Source organism: Salvelinus sp. IW2-2015, linkage group LG17 (genome assembly GCF_002910315.2).
Source record: "Salvelinus sp. IW2-2015 linkage group LG17, ASM291031v2, whole genome shotgun sequence".
In the NCBI taxonomy this organism is placed as follows: domain Eukaryota; kingdom Metazoa; phylum Chordata; class Actinopteri; order Salmoniformes; family Salmonidae; genus Salvelinus; species Salvelinus sp. IW2-2015.
In genome coordinates this window covers 15,134,288-15,159,485 of record NC_036857.1, presented here as the reverse complement: position 1 = coordinate 15,159,485, position 25,198 = coordinate 15,134,288, and the positions used below count along the sequence as shown (strand labels likewise).

The 25,198-nt window shown below is 44.5% G+C and overlaps 1 protein-coding gene across 3 annotated transcripts in view; it reads left to right on the top strand.

The window, feature by feature from the left end:
• The window catches only part of vps13d (vacuolar protein sorting 13 homolog D), a 70,609-nt gene that overhangs the window by 33,165 nt on the left and 12,246 nt on the right, over window positions 1–25,198 (top strand). For all 3 annotated transcript variants that reach the window (XM_070447880.1, XM_024004975.1, XM_024004974.1), the window contains 16 exons: window positions 62–237; window positions 1,867–1,990; window positions 2,223–2,458; window positions 2,671–2,773; window positions 3,025–3,182; window positions 7,966–8,074; window positions 8,520–8,690; window positions 9,116–9,220; window positions 9,646–9,795; window positions 9,919–10,071; window positions 10,437–10,533; window positions 10,718–10,866; window positions 11,116–11,250; window positions 15,425–15,592; window positions 20,638–20,770; window positions 21,012–21,207. In XM_070447880.1, coding sequence (XP_070303981.1) covers window positions 62–237; window positions 1,867–1,990; window positions 2,223–2,458; window positions 2,671–2,773; window positions 3,025–3,182; window positions 7,966–8,074; window positions 8,520–8,690; window positions 9,116–9,220; window positions 9,646–9,795; window positions 9,919–10,071; window positions 10,437–10,533; window positions 10,718–10,866; window positions 11,116–11,250; window positions 15,425–15,592; window positions 20,638–20,770; window positions 21,012–21,207 — 2,363 coding nt within the window. The remainder of the gene's footprint in view (window positions 1–61; window positions 238–1,866; window positions 1,991–2,222; window positions 2,459–2,670; window positions 2,774–3,024; window positions 3,183–7,965; window positions 8,075–8,519; window positions 8,691–9,115; window positions 9,221–9,645; window positions 9,796–9,918; window positions 10,072–10,436; window positions 10,534–10,717; window positions 10,867–11,115; window positions 11,251–15,424; window positions 15,593–20,637; window positions 20,771–21,011; window positions 21,208–25,198) is intronic.

Genomic DNA, 25,198 nt, shown 5'->3' with positions numbered 1-25,198 from the left:
GCAGCAATGCTTCATGATCAGGACCATGTCAACAACCCTTATTGTTGTTGTATGACTCCAGGGAACAGTGAACCCAGAGGGCTACATCTCCACCCTGCCGGGTTCCAGTGTGGTCTTCCACTGGCCCAGGAATGACTACGACCAGCTTCTGTGTGTGCGCCTCATGGACACCCAAAACTGCACCTGGTCCGGAGGCTTCGAGGTCAACAAGCCCAAGTCCTTCCATGTCAACATGAGGTAAAAGACTATAGGACTATCTGAGAAAACGGCTATACTGTCATACATAAAAAATGGTGCTCATTGTGAAAATACAGTAAGAACAAATCCCTGGCACCATAGCTGCTCCAAAGGCTTTAAAAATGCAATATGTAACTTAATATTACAATATTTTTGGTTATGGAAAATATATTTCACAGTGGTTTAGATTAGGGATGCAGCGATATGACATTTTTGATACCGATATCTGATATTTTCCTTGCCAAAATACCTGATTCCGATAACCAATATTTAAAATTTTTGCGGCATTTTAAGCATTCTAGTACAGTTAAATAGTTGAAACACACACTGACCAAAAAGTTATGTTGTTGGCATTTACGTATGTCCCCATTACCAGTAAAACAATCAAAATCTATTTCTTTCACTTAACTTTCTGTGCTGTTTCGTTGTTCATTTGTTCAGTCTCAACCAGGATTTCATCATACATGTCAAGCAGTGAAGTTTCAGCTGTCTGTCCATGGCCTCTTCCTCGGTGTGCACTGCCACTGTGTCCGTATACATCTTGTCCAGCTGTGTCTGTAACATTTCACATAAACCCTGTTTCTTGTCTGCATTGAAGTAGCGGTCCTTGTACCTAGCATCGAGCATGGTGGCGTCACCGTAAAGAGGCTCAGAGTGAATGCCACTGAATCGCTTGTTCACAGCCTCTAGTAGAGTACTTTTCCGAGTTGACCCGACGGCATGTGTCAGCAGTTTTGTTGAGCAGGCGTTTCAATGCCATGACAGAGTGTATCACTTCTGCTGCAGGCACAGTTAATGGGCTTATTTCTCGAGTCAGTTGTTTAAATGGAGCTAGGAATGTTCATGTTTCAAACATGTTCTCAAATGCCATTGAAATGGCAGCAGCGGTATGAGAACCAGCACATTCTTGAGCATGTAATACGGCTTTCCTCAGTACCAAATCCTTGTGGGCCCACTGTGCTGTCAGACTCATAATGATCATGGGGCTGACATTGCTGTTCCAAATGCCAGTCGTGAAGCTAATAGCAGTGGTGCCCATAGCAAGTAGCTCATTAATGTGAGTTTCAACAATACTGTATAACTCCGGTAGGGCAACATCTGAATAATAGCGTCTTCTTGGTAGTGTGTACCAGTGCTCGACCAGTCGGCCAAAGCCAACGTCATCCACGACAGAGAACGGTTGTCAAGGGCAATGAATTCCATTATCTTGGAGTTAATGGATTTCGCCTTTTGAGTTGTCTCACTGAAATGTTCTTACTCTTTCAAATGACTCCTTGGCTTGTTGACTGTTCGAGCCACACAGCAGACATTGTGGGCTAGGTTAGGAATGCTGTGTAGCGCTGTATATTTTTATGCTCTTGTTCTGTGTAGCGCTGTATTTTTTTTAATGCTTTTGTTCTGTGTAGGGAACAACGTCAGCTTTGACACCGGTTTTGCACAACGGTGTTAAACTAGACAACGGGTCGATGTTGGCATTTTTAGCTAATACCGTCCGATTACACCTGAAACTCAGGTGTAAGACCACAGAGATAGCCAACTTTATAATGCCATACCCAACTCATTATAATGGTTAAGTATTACAGAAAATGCCTCTACTGTAGTTGCTGTATTATGTTGTTTCCACGACAGAGACACACTGGGCAACTGTTTCTTCCTGCGAGCTGAGATCACACTGAAGGGAGCCACCTATCAGATCTGCTTCAGCGACACCGACCAACTACCACCGCCGTTCCGCATCGACAACATCTCGGAGGTACAGTACTGGAGATGTCTGCAGGGGCGAACTCTCATATCACAGTTTCTCTCAGCGCCATAGATGTAGATACAGAGATTGGGAAACTAATCATGTTGGAGCCAAACAGTCAAATAAAACATTGGAGTTTGCATTGTTACTGGCATGCTGTTATTGGTGAATTTTGTGTGCCAAAATGGCGCCCATAATCTTATTGAGATTCTAAGTCTCAAACTGAGTTTGTTTACTGCAGGTCCCCATCCAGTTCTGGCAGCACGGGGTGGCAGACATCCGGCTTCACACGGAGGTGAAGGCGGGATCAGTGCTGGACTTTGCTTGTGACGAGCCCACCCTGCCCCCCTACCTCACCCTCATCGTGAAGGGTGCCGGCTCGTCCGAGGTCACCGCTGATATGAACTTCTTCCGGGAGTACAACAAACTCTACTACGAGAACTTCATCTACATCGCTGCCACATACACTTTTTCTCAGTGAGTATGAGAGAGACGGAGGATGGACAGGCATAGTTCAGAACCAGGGTCAGGTTCATTTGGTACCAAACGGACGAAAACAGACAAACAGGAAGGGACTACTTGGACTTGTCCAATAAAAATCACATGTTTTTCGTTGTACAGTGTTTTGCTACGGTATGCTCTAATGAACCCAGACATAAACGCTGACTCATGTTGTTGTGTTTCTACAGGGATGCAGGGAAGAGGCCGGTGGGGAAAAAACGGGTGGTGGCAGGTGCTGAACTGGTGCTGGATGTGGAGACCAAGACCCAGAGAGTCGTCCTCAAGAAAAAGGTACAACCATTATAGCAAATACACCTTAAAACGTAGCAGTGTTTATGCTTCAAATGTCAGCTACATCACCCATTATGTTGTATGACTGGGACATTGTATGACTGGGACAGAACTCTCCATTGGGTTTCATAGAACTTTCAGTAGTGAAGTGATCACTTGAAACCCATGAATGAAAAGGCTTTAAGACAGTTTACAGACTATTTTTCCAACTCCAAAATAACAATATTCCAAACTTGTTCCTGTTACCTCAGGAGCCGGGGAAGCGTTCCCAGCTGTGGCGGATGACGGGAACAGGAATGCTATGTCACGAAGGCTCCTCCCCTCCACAGAGCAAGCCTGCTCAGCCACGCCCCCTGGACTCCTCCCTGGTGCTGGACATCGCAGGGTTGGCAGCGGTCACCGACAATCAGTCAGTCACTGCTTCCCTGACTCAAAAATATTCTTATGTGTGGTTTCATCTTTATAGTATATGCCTGTATCTACACTGAATACAAATACAACATTTACAGTATAAACACAACATGTAAGGTGTGAGCTGAAATGAAAGATCCCAGAAATGTTCCATACACACAAAAGGCTTATGTCTCTCAAATTTTGTGCACACGTGTTTACATTAGGGATGCACCGATATTACATTTTTGCCCGATACCGATATTTTCCTTGACTCAGCATGCTCATGTGGCTGAAATCGCTGGTCCAAATTGCAGTCGTGAAGCTAATAGCAGGGTAGCTCACGGATGTGCGTTTCAACAATACTGTGTAATTCTGGTAGGGCAACATCTGAGCTCGAGGTGCTCGACCAGTTGGCAAAAGCCAACATCATCCACGACAGAGAACGGTTGATTGTCAAGGGCAATGAATGCCATTATCTTGGCGTTAATGGATTTTGCCTTTGAGTTGTCTCGCTGAAATGTTCTAACTTTTTCAAATGACTGCTCGACTTGAACTTGTTTAGTTGTTGGCGCTGTATTTTTCGTAGCGTCGTTACGCCATCTACCTACGTTATATAGGTATGCATGTCAGCTTTGACATCGGTTTTGCACATCGGGCCAATGCCGACATTGGCATTTTTAGCTAATATCGTCCGATTCCGACATGCTTACCGATATATCGTGCATCCCTAGTTTACATCCCTGAGCATTTCTCCTTTGCCAAGACAATCCATCCACCTGACAGGTGTGGCATATCAAGAAGCTGATTAAACAGCATGATCTTTACACAGGTGTGCCACTCTGAATGTGCAGTTTTGTCACACAACACAATGCCACAGATACAGTGGGGCAAAAAAGTATTTAGTCAGCCACCAATTGTGCAAGTTCTCCCACTTAAAAAGATGAGAGGCCTGTAATTTTCATCATATGTACACTTCAACTATGACAGACAAAATGAGAAGAAAAAAATCCAGAAAATCACATTGTAGAATTTTTTATGAATTTATTTGCAAATGATGGTGGAAAATAAGTATTTGGTCACCTACAAACAAGCAAGATTTCTGGCTCTCACAGACCTGTAACTTCTTCTTTAAGAGGCTCCTCTGTCCTCCACTCGTTACCTGTATTAATGGCACCTGTTGAACTTTTACAGTATAAAAGACACCTGTCCACAACCTCAAACAGTCACACTCCAAACTCCACTATGGCCAAGACCAAAGAGCTGTCAAAGGACACCAGAAACAAAATTGTAGACCTGCACCAGGCTGGGAAGACTGAAACTGCAATAGGTAAGCAGCTTGGATTGAAGAAATCAACTGTGGGAGCAATATTAGAAATGGAAGACATACAAGACCACTGATAATCTCCCTCGATCTGGGGCTCCACGCAAGATCTCACCCCGTGGGTCAAAATGATCACAAGAACGGTGAGCAAAAACCCAGAACCACACGGGGGGACCTAGTGAATGACCTGCAGAGAGCTGGGACCAAAGTAACAAAGCCTACCATCAGTAACACACTACGCGCCAGGGACTCAAATCCTGCAGTGCCAGACGTGTCCCCCTGCTTAAGCCAGTACATGTCCAGGCCAGTCTGATGTTTGCTAGAGAGCATTTGGATGATCCAGAAAAAGATTGGGAGAATTCATATGGTCAGATGAAACCAAAATATAACTTTTGGTAAAAACTCAACTCGTCGTGTTTGGAGGACATAGAATGCTGAGTTGCATCCAGAGAACACCATACCTACTGTGAAGCATTGGTGTGGAAACATCATGCTTTGGGCTGTTTTCTGCAAAGGGACCAGGACGACTGATCCGTGTAAAGAAAGAATGAATGGGCCATGTATCGTGAGATTTTGAGTGAAAACCTCCTTCCATCAGCAAGGATTGAAGATGAAACGTGGCTGGGTCTTTCAGCATGACAATGATCCCAAACACACCGCCCGGGCAACGAAGGAGTGGCTTCGTAAGAAGCATTTCAAGGTCCTGGAGTGGCCTAGCCAGTCTCCAGATCTCAACCCCATAGAAAATCTTGGAGGGAGTTGAAAGTCCGTGTTGCCCAGCAACAGCCCCAAAACATCACTGTTCTAGAGGAGATCTGCATGGAGGAATGGGCCAAAATACCAGCAACAGTGTGTGAAAACCTTGTGAAGACAGAAAACGTTTGACCTCTGTCATTGCCAACAAAGGGTATATAACAAAGTATTGAGAAACTTTTGTTATTGACCAAATACTTATTTTCCACCATAATTTGCAAATAAATTCATTAAAAATCCTACAATGTGATTTTCTGGATTTTTTTTTCTAATTTTGTCTGTAATAGTTGAAGTGTACCTATGATGTAAATTACAGGCCTCTCATCTTTTTAAGTGGGAGAACTTGCACAATTGGTGGCTGACTAAATACTTTTTTGCCCCACTGTATCTCAAGTTTTGAGGGAACGTGCAATTGGCATGCTGACTGCAGGAATGTCCACCGGAGCTGTTGCCAGAGAATTGAATGTTCATTTCTCTACCATAAGCCGCCGCCAACGTTGTTTTAAAGAATTTGGCAGAATGTCCAACTGGCTACACAACTGCAGACCACGTGCATGGCGTTGTGTGGGCGAGCGGTTTGCTGATGTCAACGTTGTGAACAGAGTGCCACATGGTGGCGATTGGGTTATGGTATGGGCAGGCATAAGCTACGGACAACGAACACAATTATATGTTATTTTTGGCAGTTTGAATGCACAGAGATACCGTGATGACATCCTGAGGCCCATTGTCGTGCCATTCATCTGTCGTCATCACCTCGTGTTTCAGCATGATAATGCACGGCCCCATGTCGCATGCATCTGCACACAATTCCTGGAAGCTGAAAATGTCCCAGTTCTTCCATGGCCTGCATACTCACGAGACATGTCACCCATTGAGCATGTTTGGGATTCTCCGGATCGATGTGTACGACACTGTGTTCCAGTTCCCGCCAATATCCAGCAACTTCACACAGCCATTGAAGAGGAGTGGGACAACACAGGCCGTAATCAACAGCCTAATCAACTCTATGCGAAGGAGATGTGTTGCGCTACATGAGGCAAATGGTGGTTACACCAGATACTGACTGGTTTTCTGATCCACGCCTAGGCCTGTTGGGGTAACCGTATTACCGCCACACTGGCGGTCACGAGTCATGAAGGCAGTCAAATTCCACATGACCGTTTAGTCACAGTAATTAGGCTTCTCCGAGCGCTGATGCTCCTGCTGGTCATTAGTAGCCTACCAAACTTGATAACTGCCTGGTACTCAGCACTCTATTGACCCTCTAATCACTCTGACATCAATGCAAATGTAATCGGAAATCTTATCAAACACTTCATGAGAGTCCATGAGCTCATGTTGCGCAACATTTCTATAGGCTATGCATATAGAGGAGGATCCCATCAGCTTTCTATAGGCTAGGCCTACTATATTTATTTATTTCCTAATATTAAGCACATTGCTTATATTTACAACAGGAGTATAGCCTACCTGGCTGGCATGAAAATGAACCTTGGGAAAAGCGTCTTCCATTTGCTATTTAAGTGCATACTGTAGATGACGTGTTTTGATAATGGTGTTTTCCTGCTACTGGAACATACGCGCATATAGCCTACTGCCATGTGTGCCTTGCTGCGCTTATAATGTGAAGAAATAGCCCTATAGTTTATCAACATTTTAATCTAAACGTTCTGATCTGTTGTCAGCCACATTGCGTAAAAAAAWTTTTAGATGCTAGTGGCTGTATTAATTTGGGATCTATTGCATCCCATATCTGTCCCAGACCATGTTTGGAATATTTATTTCTTGCATAGAATAGGTTGACTTTTTATTATGGGAGATAGTAGATTGACATAGGCTAGTGCTTTTCGTTCAGCCTACTCATCTTGTTGGCTGACGAAAAGTAATGTGGACAGTTCTTCCAATATCTTCAATATGCACCTTGGAATTGGATAAGGAAGCATGCAGTTGCATCCCCGATGTGTCTGTCTTCACTTGTAGCCTGTGAGAAAGGCCCGATCACGTGATGGATAGACATGTGAGTGAGATGCTTCCGAGCGTGCAGCACTCGGGGAGAAGTGCACAACGGCCACTGGCCACAAAGGGAATTGATTTTTTTAGGGCGCTCAATTGTATTCTTCATGCTATAAAATAATGCCACGGAATAAGCAAAACTTGTCTGCTAAATGAACTATTGTAGCTCACAGCTATTTGGCATAGCCAGATCAGGACCTAACATAAGGACAACTCAGAGTATGCTGTTCTGTTCCTCTGAAATAGACTACATTTTCTTCATATCATGCTGCTTTAGACCTGTCTAAAATAAATAATGGATTTATTGTGAAGGTGTAGGCTATATTACATGGATTTATTAGACTTTTTATAATGTAGATGTTCCAGAGGTCTGCATCAGTGGCTTGTAGGCTATGCGTGTTTATGTTAATTAACGGTCAATTACCGTAAGACCGACTGTTATTTGCTTGTCAATCACCGGCTGACAATTTCATGACCTCCACAGCCCTATCCACGCCCCTACCTTTTTTTCTTTGACCAACAGATGCCTATCTCTATTCCCAGTCATGTAAAATCCATAGATTAGGGCCTAATGAATTTATTTCAATTGACTGATTTCCTTATATGAACTGTAACTCAGTAAAATCTTAGAAATTGTTGCCTGTTACATCATTTTTTTCTGTACATATTTACCTGTATCTGACATCATTGTTCTCTCCCTTTCCCCTAGCTATGAGCCCTTGATGCTGAGGAGGCCAGACCCGCGGCGCAGCACCACCCAGACTTGGCACTTCTCATCAGGCATGCTGACCTGTGGCCTGCCCCGGCTGGTGGTACAGGTGGGTAGTTCCCACAGAACGCCTCTTACTATCTGCTGATCAAACATACTTTTGCTGTTACACTTTATTTTAGAAGTATTTTAGCTGTCCATATCAAATTCTTATCTGATTATAATTGCAGAATTAATTAGGTTTTGGTATCTAATTTTGCATTGTTAAACAGTTAAGATTTTTCAGAGTTTAAGTAACACTTCATTTACAGGTGAATGTGTTGAAATGTTTAATAGGTACTTCATAATGCTATTGAATAAGGTTCTAATGATTAGAGCACATGGACACTTTTGACAATGTGACCTACGAAGCTTAGAAACACTTAGCTAGTATATTAGGCCTATACTGTATGTAGACATCTAAAACAAAGTCTCACCAAACATTGTTTCAAATCTGAATATAGTTCCATTTTTATTTAATGTGCTCCTCTGTGTTGACCTCTGACCCCCCTCAGGCGAACGGTGGTGTGGAGGGGCTGTTTGACGGGGCAGAGGTGGTGCTGGGGCCGGCTGCAGGCCTGCTGGAGCTGGGCCCAGAGCAGCAGTTCATCAACCAGAAGATGAGGCCTGGCTCTGGGGTGCTGTCTGTCCAAGTCCTGCCGGACGGACCCACACGAGTGCTGCAGGTTAGCTTTGGGTGTATTTGGATATATATAGTACCAGACAAAGGTTTGGGGACACCTATTCATTTAAGGGTTTTTCTTTATTTTTACTATTGTCTACATAGAATAGTAGTGAAGACATCAAAACTATGAAATAACACATATGGAATCACTTAGTAACTAAAAAAGTGTTAAACAAATCAAAATATATTTTATATTTGAGATTCTTCAAAGTAGCCACCCTTTGCCTTGATGACAGCTTTGCACACTCTTGGCATTCTCTCAACCAGCTTCACCTGCATCAATGTTTGATTATCTTGCTCTTGAACAGAATTCAGTTCTGACCCTGTACAGTTGACTGTATCGTTTCAATACTTTCATGTTGGTTCCATGTCTGCCGGTAATTAGAGTATCCTGACTGGCTATATGTAATGCTGTTGCTACTGTAGATCAGTGACTTCAACCAGCGGCGAATGAACCGGACGTCCCCAAGCACAGAGGAGGACCAGAACAAAGACAACATTCAGAAGAAGAAGCCAGAGCAGGAACTGGAGGTACACTTACTAACCATTAAAAGGGTATACATTTCCTCTTCCTACCCATAGCAAAGACCTTTAAGTCCCTCAAAAGATTTCGCAGAGTTTTTTGGGATCATTGCCGTACAAAATGCTTGATTTTGCTGTGGCAATAATGACATTTCGCATCGCAATTTGTAATAATTTTGTCAAATTTGTCATAAATGTACTGATGAGGGAAAAGGTTTGTTGACTTGTTGCTTTGTTGAACCATTTTATGTGGTAATATTGCGATTATTTGATTGTTTTATGCAGGAATAGTGCAGTGATTGGTCAAATTTGTAAGCCCTTGCATAACATGTGAGAAATTTTGTTAAATCCTTGAGCGATTGTCACATAATGCTAACATACCATGACCACCATTCTGTCTGTCTCTCCGTCTGTCCGTCTTGTCTGATGGTCAGGTGTTGGTGAACTTGGAGGAAGGCGTGGGTCTCTCCCTGGTTAACAAGCTGCCAGAGGAGTTGGTGTTCACTACATTGTCGGGTATAGACATCCACTTCACTCGCACCGCTGCCAACGAGGTGCTGGAGCTTAGCATCCAGAACATCCAGGTAACCCCTCCTAAACCATTCACATTCTTAACCCCTTTAGTGCACCTTTTAACTATCAACTGAGGAGTTTGATTTGTAGTTGTGCCTACATGTATTGATTGCATCTTTCGCTCTCTCCACCAGGTGGATAATCAGCTCCTGGGCACCACTCAGCCGGTGATGCTGTGTGTTTCCCCAGGCTCCAGTAGTGAAAGCAGCATCGTGGACACTGGCGCCGCCCTGCAGATCAACTCTGTTAAGGTCCCCAGCAACCTCATTCTCACCGACCTCTTCAAGGTAAGGCCTGACTGCCAAGTTCACTTCACAGCACCTCAGGCATGGCCTGACTCAATCAGGGTCTTATTCATTAGGCAGGAAATTGAAGGAAACAAATTAAAACAGGGAGCGACTACCATGTCTTGTACAATAAGAAATGCTCGATTTTTACATTTTTCTAATGTGTGCCCCAATGAATACGATCCATGTGAACAATCACTTACACTTGCTAGCAAATTCAAACTAGTTTGTTTGTTTGCCATACAGTAAGCATTAGCTAACAGTCTACAAAGGAGGCAAGTTCATGAGTGTTTATAAACTGAATGACTGTTAAGGCTGAGGAGATGTTGTAATACTGAGGTCATGACACCGTGTTTTCTGCGCAGCATCTCATGGTGACAGCGAGGCGCTTCACTGTCATCATCGAGGAGAAACTCCTGCTGAAGCTGCTCAGCTTCTTTGGTTACGGCCACACAGAGGCAGGTGGGTAGACCCCTGGTTCCTGAACGGATATCATGACAAGTTTTTTGACTATACGAGAGGCATTCTATATATACTAATTTATAAGCGGACCGGACATTATAAAGAACAGGTGGTGTGTCTGTCTGCTGTGTGTGTATCTTGTATTTGGGATGGTCCGTGTTCATTGTCTGTCTTATGGTTCCAGAACTGGAGCGGTTGGATGAGAGTCTATATGAGAAGGCCAGTGATGAACAGGGAGCTCCCAAGCGCTACTACTTTGAGAACCTGAAGATCAGCCTCCCTCAGGTCAAGCTGAGTGTGTTCACCTCTCACAAGCTCCCGCCTGACCTCAAGGTAAAAGGTTGCTAAATTCAGTCCAAAGAAATTATACAGAGCCGTACCAGGATATTCTTACAGGGAAGCAAAGCGTGCTTTCTGCATTCATATGTCTGCCTTTGCCTGTTGGTTTTCTCTTTGACTTATTAATTGGTCGCCATTATAAGACAAACAAATGTACATGATTCTCCACTTACCTAGTATATTGTTGATCCACCCAGACAACTTTCTTGTGCTTGTTCTAAAAGTGCTCTGTGCTCTCTGCAGGCCCTCAAGGGAACCCTGGGTATCCCGCTGATACGGTTCGAGGATGCAGTGATCAACATGTACCCCTTCACCCGGGTCCACCCTTACGAGACGCAGGAGATCATCATCAACGACATCCTCAAGCACTTCAGAGAGGTGAGGGGGAAATGAACAGACAGACTTTCACTGGAGGTGACATGTAATGGCATATTCCAAAATGATGCATATGGCTTTAGCATTCATTTATGTTAATAAGCAGCTAAAGGTGGCAATCTCTTGTAACTTTCAATTTTGGTGATACGTATTAACCCGGCAGACCTCAACCAGTTACTCAGACACCAAGCAGATGTCCTTCTACATAGAACAAGGCAAAATGATTATGTAAATGGTGCATGACCTACTCATTTACTCACTTTGAAACTTAAGACCAGCAAGCAGTTTGCTGACATAGCTTCAATTAAATTACCTAATGGGAACACTACTACAGATCCAACTGAAATTAATAATACATTTCAGACATTTTATTCCAATTTGTACTGCTCAGATGTGACCTACAATCACTTTCTAAAACCTTAACCGTTCCTTGGATGCCTGTCACTCATTAGATGCCCCATAACACTGTCAGAGCAACAAAAAATATGAATAAATGTACAGCGCATTCGGAAAGTATTCCCTTTTCCACATTTTGTCACGTTACAGCCTTGTTCTAAAATGTATTAAATACATGTTTTTCCTCATCAATCTACACACAATACCCCATAATGACAAAGCAAAAACAGGTTTTAAGACATTTTAGCTAATTTATTACAAATTAAAAACAGATACCTCATTTACATAAGTATTCAGACCCTTTGCTATGAGACTCAAAATTGAGCTCCGGTGCATCCTTTTTCCGTTGATCGTCCTTGATGTTTCTACAACTTGATTGGAGTACAACTGTGGTAAATTCAATTGATTGGACAAGATTTGGAAAGGAACGCCCCTGTCTATATAAGTTCCTACAGTTGACAGTGCATGTCAGAGCAAAAACCAAGCCATGAGGTTGAAGGAATTGTCCGTAAATCTCCAAGACAGGATTGTGTCAAGGCACAGATCTGGGGAAAGGTACCAAAAAATGTCTGTAGCATTGAAAGCCCTCAAGAACACAGTGGCCTCCATCATTCTTAAATGGAAGTAGTTTGGAACCACCCAGACTCTTCCTAGAGCTAGAAGCCCAGCCAAACTAAGCAATCGAGGGAGAAGGGCCTTGGTCAGGAAGGTGACTAAGAACCCGATGATCACTCTGACAGAGCTCCAGAGTTCCTCTGTGGAGATGGGAGAACCTTCCAGAAGGACAACAATTTCTGCAGCACTCCACCAATCAGGCCTTTATGGTAGTCGTCAGACAGAAGCCACTCCTCAGTAAAAGGCACGTGACATCCCACTTGGAGTTTGCCAAAAGGCACCTAAAGACTCTCAGCCCATGAGAAACAAGATTCTCTGGTCTGATTAAACCAAGATTGAACTCTTTGGCCTGAATGCCAAGCTTCACGTCTGGAGGAAACCTGGCACCGTCCTTGGGGTAAAGAATGTGGTGGCAGTTTCACACTGGGGGATGTTTTTCAGCGCAGGGACTGTGAGACTAGTCAGGGTTGAGGGAAAGATGAACGTAGCAAAGTACAGAGAGATCCTTGATGAAAACTTGTTCCAGAGCGTTCAGTACCACAGACTGGGGCAAAGGTTCACCTTCCAACAGGACAAATACCCTAAGCACACAGCCAAGACAACGCAGGAGTCTATTCGGGACAAGTCTCTGAATGTCCTTGAGTGGCCCAGCCAGAGCCCGGACTTGAACCTGATCAAACATCTCTGTGACCTGAAAATAGCTGTGCAGCAACGCTCCCCATCCAACCTGACAGAGCTTGAGATGATCTGCAGAGAAGAATGGGAGAAACTCCCCAAATACAGGTGTGCCAAGCTTGTAGCGTCATACCCAAGAAGACTCGAGGCTGTAATCGCTGCCAAAGGTGCTTCAACAAAGTACTGAGTAAAGGGTCTGAATACTTAAGTAAAGTAATATTTCAGTTTAAATTTTTTATACATTTGCACACATCTAAAAACCTGTCATTATGGAGAATTGTGTATAGATTGATGAGGGGGGGGGGGGGGGGGGGACAGTATAATACATTTTACAATAAGGCTGTAATGTAACAAAATGTGGAAAAGGGCAAGGGGTCTGAATACTTTCCGAATGCATCCGGGGCTGGATGGCATACCACCTAAATTTTACATCACATTCTGTGACTCATTAGATATGATTCACTCTGTTCTCACCAACAAACGGTTCATTCTCGAAAAATGATAATATTGCCGATATTTCACTGCTTTTAAAGGACAAAGATCCTTCTTAAATGTTATAGCTTTCACCCCCTTTTTCTGCTCAATGCAGATATTAAACTTTACGCCAAAGTGTTGGCATCTTGCCTAGAACCCTTTATGACCGCTCTAGTTCATAACAACCAAACAGGTTTTTATAAAAGTACGCCTCGTGACTGATAATATTCACTGCCTCCTATATCATCGAAGCATCAGATAGTGAGTCTCATAATGCAGTTCTCTCACTTGATGCAGAAAAGGCTTTTGATCGCCTAGAATGTCATTTTCATTAAGTGTTACACCACATGGGTATCAGGGATTATTTTATGTCAATGATTCAAACCCTTATGCCAAGCAATCTGCAACGGCTCTAACTGGAAACATCTGCTCCCGTCAGTTCTCTCCAGGGCTGTCCTCTTTCTTCCTTGTTATTTGTCTTATCTGTTGAACCCATAGCCCAGACAGCACGCCAATCAGTCTGCCATGATCCTATCATAATCTATGGCACCAAACATCACTTATCGCTATATGCTGATTACATTATTATTCTTCCAGAAAGTTCCTCAGTCTCTTCCCCACCTTTTAGATATCTTCAGATTTTTAGCAAAATTGCAGGATACAAGATCAATTGAGGGTCTGCATTATTACCACTAGACTATAGACCAGAGTCGTCTATTCCTTTAAATATCCTAGTGGTCCACAATTTTATATATCTGGGTGTTCAAATGTAGACAGACTACATCTCCCTATTCATTTCAGTTGTTCAAATCAACATCCTTCCACAAAAAAATTGTTTCAGGTCAATGCTCCCTATAGCACCACCTCCATATTACAGAGACAAAAAACCTCAGGTGGACTAAACTTCCAAATCTTCCAATGGTAGACTTGGTCCTTGCTCTGCGTTCTCTTGCTACTTGGTTAAATCCAGAAGCTTGCTTGTCATGGCGTCCCATAGAAGAAAATGTTTTCACCCGCACAGATTACAAGACCTCATTTATTCCAATGTTCTTCTGAAACAATCTAAATTAAGATTTGGCCCTATCGTTTCACACACCGTTTCTGTTTGTTTTCCATAATCTTGGTCTCCGGGTGGGAGGCCCTATCTACTTTCCCCTGTGGCATGACAATGGAGTGCACACACTTTCAGACATTCTTGGGGATGAGGGTCTCTGCGCATTCCAAGACATCCAACAAAAGCACAACCTGCCTGGCACCTTGTTATTTTTCTACTTACAATTACGTTTGGTGATACCTTGGGAAACAAAGATCAGCCTTTATACCTTTCATAAGGTATTGCTTAGAAAAAGAGGTCTCGTCTCTGAAATGTATTCCCTTCTAGTAAAGGCCTCGTCCAAGCCTCTTTAAATTGACATATTGTGGAATAAAGATCTACAATCATTCAACAATGTTCTCAATTGGCAAACAATATGGCACAATATAGCTTTATCTTCCAGAAATTCACAGAACTTATTTTACTCCCTGGAAATTATATCAAGTCAAAGCCAAACCATCACATAATTGTACTCTCTGCTCTAATGACACTCAGGGCACCTTCTTCCATATGATGTGGGAATGCCAAAGGGTAAAATACTTCTGGAATATGATCTGCCTTGTGCGCTCTGTTGTAATATCAAAAACAATCCCATGTTTACCATCTGTTCTACTACTTAATGACAACGCAAATGTAGAGCTCTCTATTAAACAGAGACTGCTTTGGGGAGACAACATTAAAAAAATTATCCCCCCAAAACAATCCCGGCAGGACTGTGGAGGAGGAGGCTCTTTGCAAGTATTATCCACAATGATTGTTTTAAATCAAACTTTTTCTAGTGTCTGGTCAATGGGTCAATGCTTCACTTCAAACTTCCATTCAATCCCTGGTCACAGTGAAGTAACCAATCAGGTGCTGCTGCATCTCACAGGTTTTGTTGCTGTTGCACTTCACAGCCAATCCCATTGATGTGTTCCTCTTCAGGAGCTGATTAGCCAGGCGGCTCAGATACTCGGCTCGGTGGACTTCCTGGGGAACCCCATGGGACTGCTCAATGATGTCACCGAGGGCGTCTCCGAGCTTATCAAGTACGGCAATGTGGGCGGGCTCATCCGCAACGTCACCCACGGAGTGTCCAACTCCGCCGCCAAGGTATCGTTGTTGGGGTTTACCTGTGCTCTGTGTTGATGTTGATTGTGTTTAAATTTGCATTATGAAATTACAGTAGGTGTCCCAGTTTCAAGACTACTAAGCTGAAATGAGACGAGGCGAATGTCTCCTCCTTGATGTCACACACACACACACACACACACACACACACACACACACACACACACGCGTTGTTCTGTGCGCTGAGGCTTTTCAATCACTTTCCATGAAAATTGGCCTCTGCTTACTTTGATGGATCAGTGCGTGTATCTGCTCTGTCACTAAATGTTATGTGGCTTCCAGGAAAGGAGATGGAACAGCACAAAAAACTCAAGAGCATTACAGTTGTATAACTACCTGACCCTAGAGCTGACCAACTCTTAGCAAACATCTAAAATATTGTTATATTTAATGGATACTCTTAGTGAATACATAGAGGATATGACACTTTTATAGCAGGTCTGTATATGTTCTATTTTCTTGATCAGTAACCTTCCAAGGACCAGTGTAATGCCCCAACCCTTTGACCATTCTGTCCCTGAACAGTAATCAGTTCCTCTACATTACAATGAGACGTGTCCTGGGGGGCACTGTTCCAAGCTAAAGGACCCATTCTGGTTTTGGAACGTTGTCAGTCCAGAACCCAGCCATTTAGCCCCAAGTCCTACTCTCTCCCCTATCCTCAGCCAGCTCTCAGCAGGCCTCTGGAAGTTACAGGCAGCCCCACACACTCCCCCTGCCAAACTGTGTCAGCCAGCTTAATGTCAGTCAGCTCGCTCTCTTTCTGTCTCCCCCCTCTCTCTCTTTCTGTGCTCTAGCGCTCTCTCATTCCCTCCCTCCCCCTCTCTCTGTCTCTCTTTGTCCCCTCTCCCTGCACGGCAATTTACTCGTATTTGTGCTGCGGCATTGATGTCATGAATATCAGACAGCCAGTAGGCCCGGTCACACAGCCCTTGTCCTAGCTCTTGACCAGCCCATGGTCCCAGGCCCACACACACCACTCGCGTCCTGCCCCAGATTTCAGCTCTGCTTTGCAACTGTAACTTGCTGTTGCTTATTGCAAATGGAATCCCTGTGTCTGCCTACGCTCGGGAACACACACATTGAGGTTGTGAGATCCTGGCACACCAACTTTTCCCATTGAGGCTAATCCATAATCCTAGTTTAAGGCAGCTCTGCTCCTGTTGACTGGTTGAAATCTTTGTATCTGCGAGCCTAAACACTCTGTCAAGGCAGTGTTATGTAACGTTTGCTCTCCTGAAAATGAAGTTTGACTTCTTGTCCACTGACTTGACATACTCCTCCCTCTCTGAAGAAAAACAAAATGTCATCATTAGTTTACTTTCATGTTTTTCTTTCTTCCAATCAAATTGTGAACAATCGCTTTGTTTGCTGAACAATAATAAAATAGGAGGAGCCCCTATGCACACGGGCATGCCCCCCCCCCCCCCACACACACACACACACACACAGGGGTTTCCAACTTCTAATAAAAATGGCTTGCCAAGATGTGTGCCTTATAAAAATTCCATGCCACAGTATTCAATGGAAAAAAGTTAATCTCCCAATGGTATTTAAGTGTCTTGATGAAATGAATTACCTTGTTATTAACTCATTTAAATCAGCTCAAGAAGTATGGTGTCAAAAAGAAGCAAAACACTAGTTATGTCACTTAACCATGTTAAACCAGTCATCTAATTGTGCATCATTTCTCACTTGTGGCAGCATCATCATATAAACTCAGCAAAAAAAGAAACGTCCTCTCACTGTCAACTGCGTTTATTTTCAGCAAACTTAGCCTGTGTAAGTATTTGGATGAACATAACAAGATTCAACAACTGAGACAAAATCAAAAGTATCAGTCAGTAACTGGTGTGGCCACCAGTTGCATTAAGTACTGCAGTACATCTCCTCATGGACTGCACCAGATTTGCCAGTTCTTGCTGTGAGATGTTACCCCACTCTTCCACCAAGGCACCTGCAAGTTCCCGGACATTTCTGGGGGGAATGGCCCTAGCACTCACCCTGCGATCCAGCAGGTCCCAGATGTGCTCAATGGAATTGAGATCTGGGATCTTCGCTGGCCATAGCAGTAACACTGACATTCCTGTCTTGCAGGAAATCACACACAGAATGAGCAGTATGGCTGGTGGCATTGTCATGCTGGAGGGTCATGTCAGGATGAGCCTGCAGGAAGGGTACCACATGAGGGAGGAGAATGCTCAGTCCGATGATGCTGTGACACACCGCCCCAGACCATGACGGACCCTCCACCTCCAAATCGATCCCGCTCCAGAGTACAGGCCTCAGTGTAACGCTCATTCCTTCGACGATAAACGCGAATCTGACCATCACCCCTGGTGAGACGAAACCGCGACTCGTCAGTGAAGAGCACTTTTTGCCAGTCCTGTCTGGTCCAGCGACGGTGGGTTTGTGCCCAAAGGCGACGTTGTTGCCGGTGATGTCTGGTGAGGACCTGCCTTACAACAGGCCTACAAGCCCTCAGTCCAGCCTCTCTCAGCCTATTGCGGACAGTCTGAGCACTGATGGAGGGATTGTGCGTTCCTGGTGTAATTTGGGCAGTTGTTGTTGGCATCCTGTACATGTCCCGCAGGTGTGATGTTCGGACGTACCGATCCTGTGCAGGTGTTGTTACACGTGGTCTGCCACTGCGAGGACGATCAGCTGTCCATCCTGTCTCCCTGTAGCGATGTCTTAGGTGTCTCACAGTACGGACATTGCAATTTATTGCCCTGACCACATCTGCAGTCCTCATGCCTCCTTGCAGCATGCCTAAGGCACGTTCACACAGATGAGCAGGGACCCTGGGCATCTTTCTTTTGGTGTAGAAAGGCCTCTTTAGTGTCTTAAGTTTTCATAACTGGGACCTTAATTGCCTACCGTCTGTAAGCTGTCTTAACGACCGTTCCACGTGTGCATGTTCATTAATTGTTTATGGTTCATTGAACAAGCATGGGAAACAGTGTTTAAACCCTTTACAATGAAGATCTGTGAAGTTATTTGGATTTTTACTAATTATCTTTGAAGACAGTGTCCTGAAAAAGGGACGTTTCTTTTTTTGCTGAGTTTAGTTTATGTAGGCCTCTACAGCCATGAACCTTTGGCCTAACTGCTTCTGCATTTCCACTTGATGGTTGTTATGCTTTCTTTATGGATGTTATTTTTCTCCTTTTTATGGGTTGGTCTGCTCAACTCATTGCCTGGCCCGGGTAGCAGACCTACTAAAAACTCTTGCTATATAGACCTATTTGACCCGTTCCATATACATAGCTAGCCTACATTGAGGACATTATTGCAGGTTTAATTGAGACTTCAAAATTATTGATAGGAAAATGGAACTTGGTCAAAAAATATTGGCGTGCACGTGCTTATGTTTGTGCGCGTGTTATGTTGCAGCTGGTCACCTACACACCACATGTAAAACCACACGGAATAGTTTCCTTGTTCCTTGCTGGGTTTAGTTTCATCTGATGCACCTTCACCCCTTTAATGACTGACACTCCATGTAATCTCTGAGATCCCTTCCTTGATCACCCAACATTAACACACCAGACGGGCCCCAGTTTCACATTGTGTGTGTCCTTCAGCATAGAAGGGGAGGGGGGGTGTAAACTTGAAAGCATCTTTATCTCCCCCTCACCCCTCACTCCCTTGGGATACAGGTCTGGTACGTACATTGGTTTTGTTTCACAAAGAGGGGGAATAAAATAAAAAAATCGAAGGAGAGAGTTCGTGCTGGCCTTCCAATGAACTCTCCGGGGACTTTGCTTGGCGAGGTCATCCCAAGTTCAGGCTTGGCGCTGGCTGCAGAGCGGCGGAGGGCCCGGGTGTGTTTACACAGAACCCAGCCTCCTCTGGGGAGCTCCCCCCGTAACACAAACCCACTTCCAGCGGGCACCTGCTGGKTGGAAGGGAGGAGAGGGGATAGGAGGAGGGGGAGGGATAGGTCAGCGCTGGGGAAAGATGGGGGTGTGAAGGCACTCCACTCCAGCAGACAAATTACTTGCTGATATATTGGCCAGATGGATAAGGCAGGCAAAAATGTAAAATCTGTTTTCTTCTCTATCAGTCCCCCCTGTCTCTCTAGTTCAGCTGTGGGGAATGAGAACCAGCCCACCAGCATTGGGCTACTGTAGAACTTTTTCACTCAGTGAGGTTGTGAGCTCTGGATATGTGACACGCATTTGTGTTTTAATATGGCCACTCAAACAGCAGCTCATCTCAGGAATCACTGGTAAACGATAAAAGGAACTAAATTGGGCTTGGAATTGCCAGGGACCTCACAATATGATATCACGCTACTTAGGTGCCGATATTATATGTATTGTGATTCTATATGAATTGCGATTCAATACTGCAATTTTATTGTGATTTTGATTGTTTTCAAATATATTGCTCACTATATCTGTGGCAGAGGGACAAGAGAAGAAATGAGAAAGTTTTGCCTCAAGAAGATGGAGAACATGCTATAGAAAGAGAGATACCAGAGTTTTGGAGCAGGAACAGCCAACTAGCACTAGCTAACGTTAACTAACAACAAAAAGTGATCAATACTTGGAGTCATTATCTATATAATATTGTGATACTGTATCGATTTCTTCCCCCATCACTAGAAAGAAATTGACAACATTTTCAGTATGAGTTAGGTGGTTTTGTTGGATGGCTTAGACTTGAGTTAGTATCCTTTATAAGTTTGAAAGAGAGGAAGACATAATGCCAAACCATCATTCCACTGCAAGTGTGAGGGCTAGTGTGAGGGCTGCACTGGTCTAATGGCCCCTACATAGCGTGTGGGAGCAAAGAGTTGTACTATGTGGTCGAACTGAATATTTTTAATACCTTTTTAAATCATTTATAAATATAGAAGGGTGGCCAAAACTGAGCCTTGAGGTACACCTTTTCTAAGGTGATTCTGCATTATTCAAGACTATTTCCAAATACTGTGTATAAAACATGCTTGAAATGAAGGGTTCTGCTGATATGGTGTGAAAAAGACTGACCGAAGAGACTTTCTCTCTCTGTCTTAGTTTGCAGGGACTTTGTCGGACGGGTTGGGAAAGACCATGGACAATCGACATCAGAACGAAAGAGAGTACATCCGTTACCATGGCGCCACCAGCGGAGAGCATCTGGTGGCTGGGATTCATGGATTGGCTCATGGTATGTACTATTACAGTAATACTGTAGTGCTACTAATAATACTGTAGTAATACCACTACTGACTGTAGTCTGTCTTTCACTTTCAATATGGCACTTACATTTTATTACTCAAACATTAGACAGATCCGCTGGGTTCCATTGCACAGTGTGGACGATCAGGCCTTTTTTAATCTGTAATACATCAGAATCCATTTAGCTGTTCGTGAGGAGTCACACCTGATTCTTATCTGGTGTCTCACAGGTATCATCGGAGGGTTGACCAGCGTCATCACGTCCACAGTGGAGGGGGTGAAGACTGAGGGAGGAGTCAGCGGCTTCTTCTCTGGCCTGGGGAAAGGACTGGTTGGTACGGTGACCAAGCCGGTGGCCGGTGCACTGGACTTTGCCTCGGAGACAGCACAGACGGTCCGAGACATGGCCAGCCTCAGTAACCACAGGTTTGTGCCTAAACCCGGAGAGACATGTCATAACACCAATTTTACCATGAGAATTACTCCTAAATGGCAACTTTCAAAGAAAAACCATTAGATCACTGCCACTCTCAATCAATCGTTTAAAAAATGCTTGCTATTTCCTCAGAGGATGATGTCATCCTCCTGAGGAGGAGCTGGCCAGTCAGGAGTCTACTCGCATTAATATTTTTAATGACCGGTATACGCCCACACCATTCTGTTGTTGGGGTATGCCCACACCATTCTGTTGTTGGGGTATGCCCACACCATTCCAACACAGAAAAGCTGCTTTTTTAACATACTTAAAGGTCCAATGCAGAGAGAGGGAGGCAGAGAGAGAGAGGGAGGCAGAGAGAGAGAGGGAGGCAGAGAGAGAGAGGGAGGCAGAGAGAGAGAGGGAGGCAGAATGAGAGAGAGAGAGGAGAAGAGAGAGGGAGGCAGAGAGAGAAGGGGCAGAGAGAGAGCAGAGGAGAGGGAGGGCAGGACGAGAGAGAGAGGGAGGCAGAGAGAGAAGAGGGAGGAGAGAAGAGAGAGAGGGAGCAGAGAGAGAGAGAAGGAGAGGAGAGCAGAGAGAGAGACGGGGAGGCAGAGAGAGAAGGGAGGCAGAGAGAGAGGAGGAGGCAGAGAGAGAGAGGAGCAGAAGAGATAGAGAGGAGAGCGGAGGAGAGAGAGGGAGGCAGAGAGAGAGAGAGAGGAGGCAGAGAGAAGAGGGAGGCAGAGAGAGAGAGGGGAGGCAGAGGAGAGGAGGGAAAAGGCAGAGAGAGAGAGGGAGAAAGAGGAGAGGGGAGCAGAGAGAGAGAGGGGAGGCAGAGAGAGAGAGGGAGGCAGAGAGAGAGAGGGGAGGGAAGCAGAGAGAGGAGAGAGGGAGGGAGCAGAGAGAGAGAGAGGCAGAGAGGAGAGGGAGGAGGGGAGGCAGAGAGAGAGAGGGAGGCAGCAGAGAGGCGAGGGAGGAGCGAGAGAGGGAGGGAGGCAGAGAGAGAGAGGGGGAGGAGGAGAGGAGAGAGAGGGAGGGAGGCAGTAGAGAGAGACAGAGAGAGGAGAGAGGAGGGAGGCAGAGAGTAGTGGTGAGGAGGCAGACGACGACAGACGGGAGAGGCGAGCGGAGGCACGAATGGAGAGAGACCGCACTGAGAGGTTGTAGGGAAAGGCAGACAGAAGAGAGAGAGAGAGGCAGAGAGAGAGAGAGGCAGAGAGAGAGGGAGAGAGACTCCAGATTTAACAGACTGACCATAGCCCCGACACATGAACTACATATTGTTAGGACAGTGTGGGTGTGGTCTGAGAGTGGTGAAGGGAAAACTAGCTGTTATTAGTAGAGAGATTTGGACCTCTCTTTCTTATTGGTCTATTAACTTCTGAGTGGCGCAGCGGTCTAAGGCACTGCATCTCAGTGCAAGAAACATCACTACAGTCCCTGGTTCGAATCCAGGCTGTATCACATCCGGCCGTGATAGGGCGGCACACTATTGGCCCAGCGTCGTCCAGGTTTGGCTGGTGTAGGCCGTCATTGTAAATAAGAATTTGTTCTAAACTGACTTGCCTAGTTAAATGAGGGTTAAATAAAACTTTTTTTTTTACTAATGTAAATCTCCATCCCACCTAACGGGCAAAAATATCCAGTGGTCTTTTCAAACAGCTCTTACACTAAAAGGGCATTATCATTTTCACAATTTCACAATATTGTTCCAACCTCATAGTGTGGGGAAATATATATAAGACACAATACATTCTAGTTTGACTGTACTGGGACTTCAATAAAATGTAAAATGCCTAATTATTTCACTCAATGTAATTAATTCTAGGTCATATTTCATAGAAATCTGAAAACACTGGACAGGTACTTTAATATGGTGCAGTTTCTCATGTATTTCTTCACACTCACACTCCTGTTTGTGCACGCCAACTAAACCCACCAGATGTGCTTGTAAATGCCACCTGCCATTTTTAATGGGGTCGGCTGGCTTGATGCTGGGTCAAGCCTCTCCCCCAATTAGAGTCTATAGCAGCGCAGCATGGCAGGTAACGATCCTCACAGCCACTCTCTTTAACTCACACAGACACAAGGTGTGACACCTACTGACTGGGCTCAGCACTGTTATATTGGAGCCTGTCTCTGTCCTCTCCAGCTCTCACTGGTTTTAAAGCCACACGCAGGTTGTATTACACAGGATGTCTGGGAGTTCAAGCCATTTGTACAGTGTGTGTATATGTTAGGCAGACCAAGCGCACAATGGTATTTGTGTACTTGGAATGGTAAATATAACTGATTGCACTAATGCATGTCGCTGTGGGTGGTGTGTTTGTGTGGGGGGGTGTTGATTAGGAAATGGTGTTGTCTGTTTGTGTGTGTGATTTTATTTTTTATTTAACTAGGCAAGTCAGTTAAGAACAAATTCTTATTTACAATGAAGGCTTCCTGCGGGAACGGGGACTGGGATAAAAAATGAAATACAAATGTAGGACAAAACACACATCACAACAAGACAACACTAAATAAAGAGAGACCTAAGGCAATATCAACAGCATGGCAGCAACACATGAAAACACAGCATGGTAGCAACACATGACAACACCATGGTAGCAACACCACATGGTAGCAACACAACATGGTAGCAGCACAAAACATGGTACAGACATTATTGAGCACAGACACCAGCACAAAGGGCAATAAGGTAGAGACAACAATACATAACACAAAGCAGCCACAACTGTCAGTAAGAGTTCCCATGATTGAGTATTTGAATGAAGAGATAAAACTGTCCAGTTTGAGTGTTTGTTGCAGCTCGTTCCAGTCACTAGCTGCAGCGAACTGAAAAGAGGAGCGACCCAGGGATGTGTGTGCTTTGGGGACCTTTAACATAATGTGACTGGCAGGACGGGTATTGTATGTGGAGGATGAGGGCTGCACTAGGTATCTCAGATAGGGGGGAGTGAGGCCTAAGAGGGTTTAATAAATAAACATCAACAAGTGGGTCTTGCGACGTGTATACAGAGAAGACCAGTTTACAGAGGAGTATAGAGTGCAGTGATGTGTCCTATAAGGAGCATTGGTGGCAAATCTGATGGCCGAATGGTAAAGAACATCTAGCCGCTCGAGAACACCCTTATCTGTCGATCTATAAATTACGTTGTCGTAATCTAGCATGGGTAGAATGCTCATCTGAATCAGGGTTAGTTTGGCAGCTGGGGTGAAAGAGGAGCGATTACGATAGAGGAAACCAAGTCTAGATTTAACCTTAGTCTGCAGCTTTGATATGTGCTAGGAGAAGGACAGTGTACCGTCTAGCCACACTCCCAAGTACTTGTATGAGGTGACTACCTCAACCTCTAAACCCTCAGAGGTAGTAATCACACTGGTGGGGAGAGGGGCATTCTTCTTACCAAACCACATGGCCCTTGTTTTGGAGGTGTTCAGAACAAAGAAAGCTTTGTTGTAGAGCATTTAACACAATCCGGGGAGGTGCCAGCTGAGTATAAAACTATATATATCATCTGCATATAAATGGATGAGAGAGCTTTCTACTGCTTGAGCTATGTTGATGTAAATTGAGAAGAGCGTGGGGCCTAGGATCGACCCTTGGGGTACTCCCTTGGTGACAGGCAGTGACTGAGACAGCACATGTTCTGACTTTATACACTGCACTCTTTGAGAGAGGTAGTTAGCAAACCAGGCCAAGACCCCTCAGACGCCAATACTCCTTAGCCGGCCCACAAGAATGGAATGGTCTACCGTATCAAAAGCTTTGGCCAAGTCGATAAAAATAGCAGCACAACATTGCTTAGAATCAAGGGCAATGGTGACATCATTTAGTACCTTTTAAGGTTGCGGTGACACATCAATAATGTGAGCGGAAACCAGATTGCATACCCGAGGGGAATATTATAGACATCAAGAAAGCCAGTGCTTGCATTTAAGGGGTTGATTTAGAGGTGTGTGCGTGTACAGGGAACAATAAGGGACCTGCAGATGAACTGT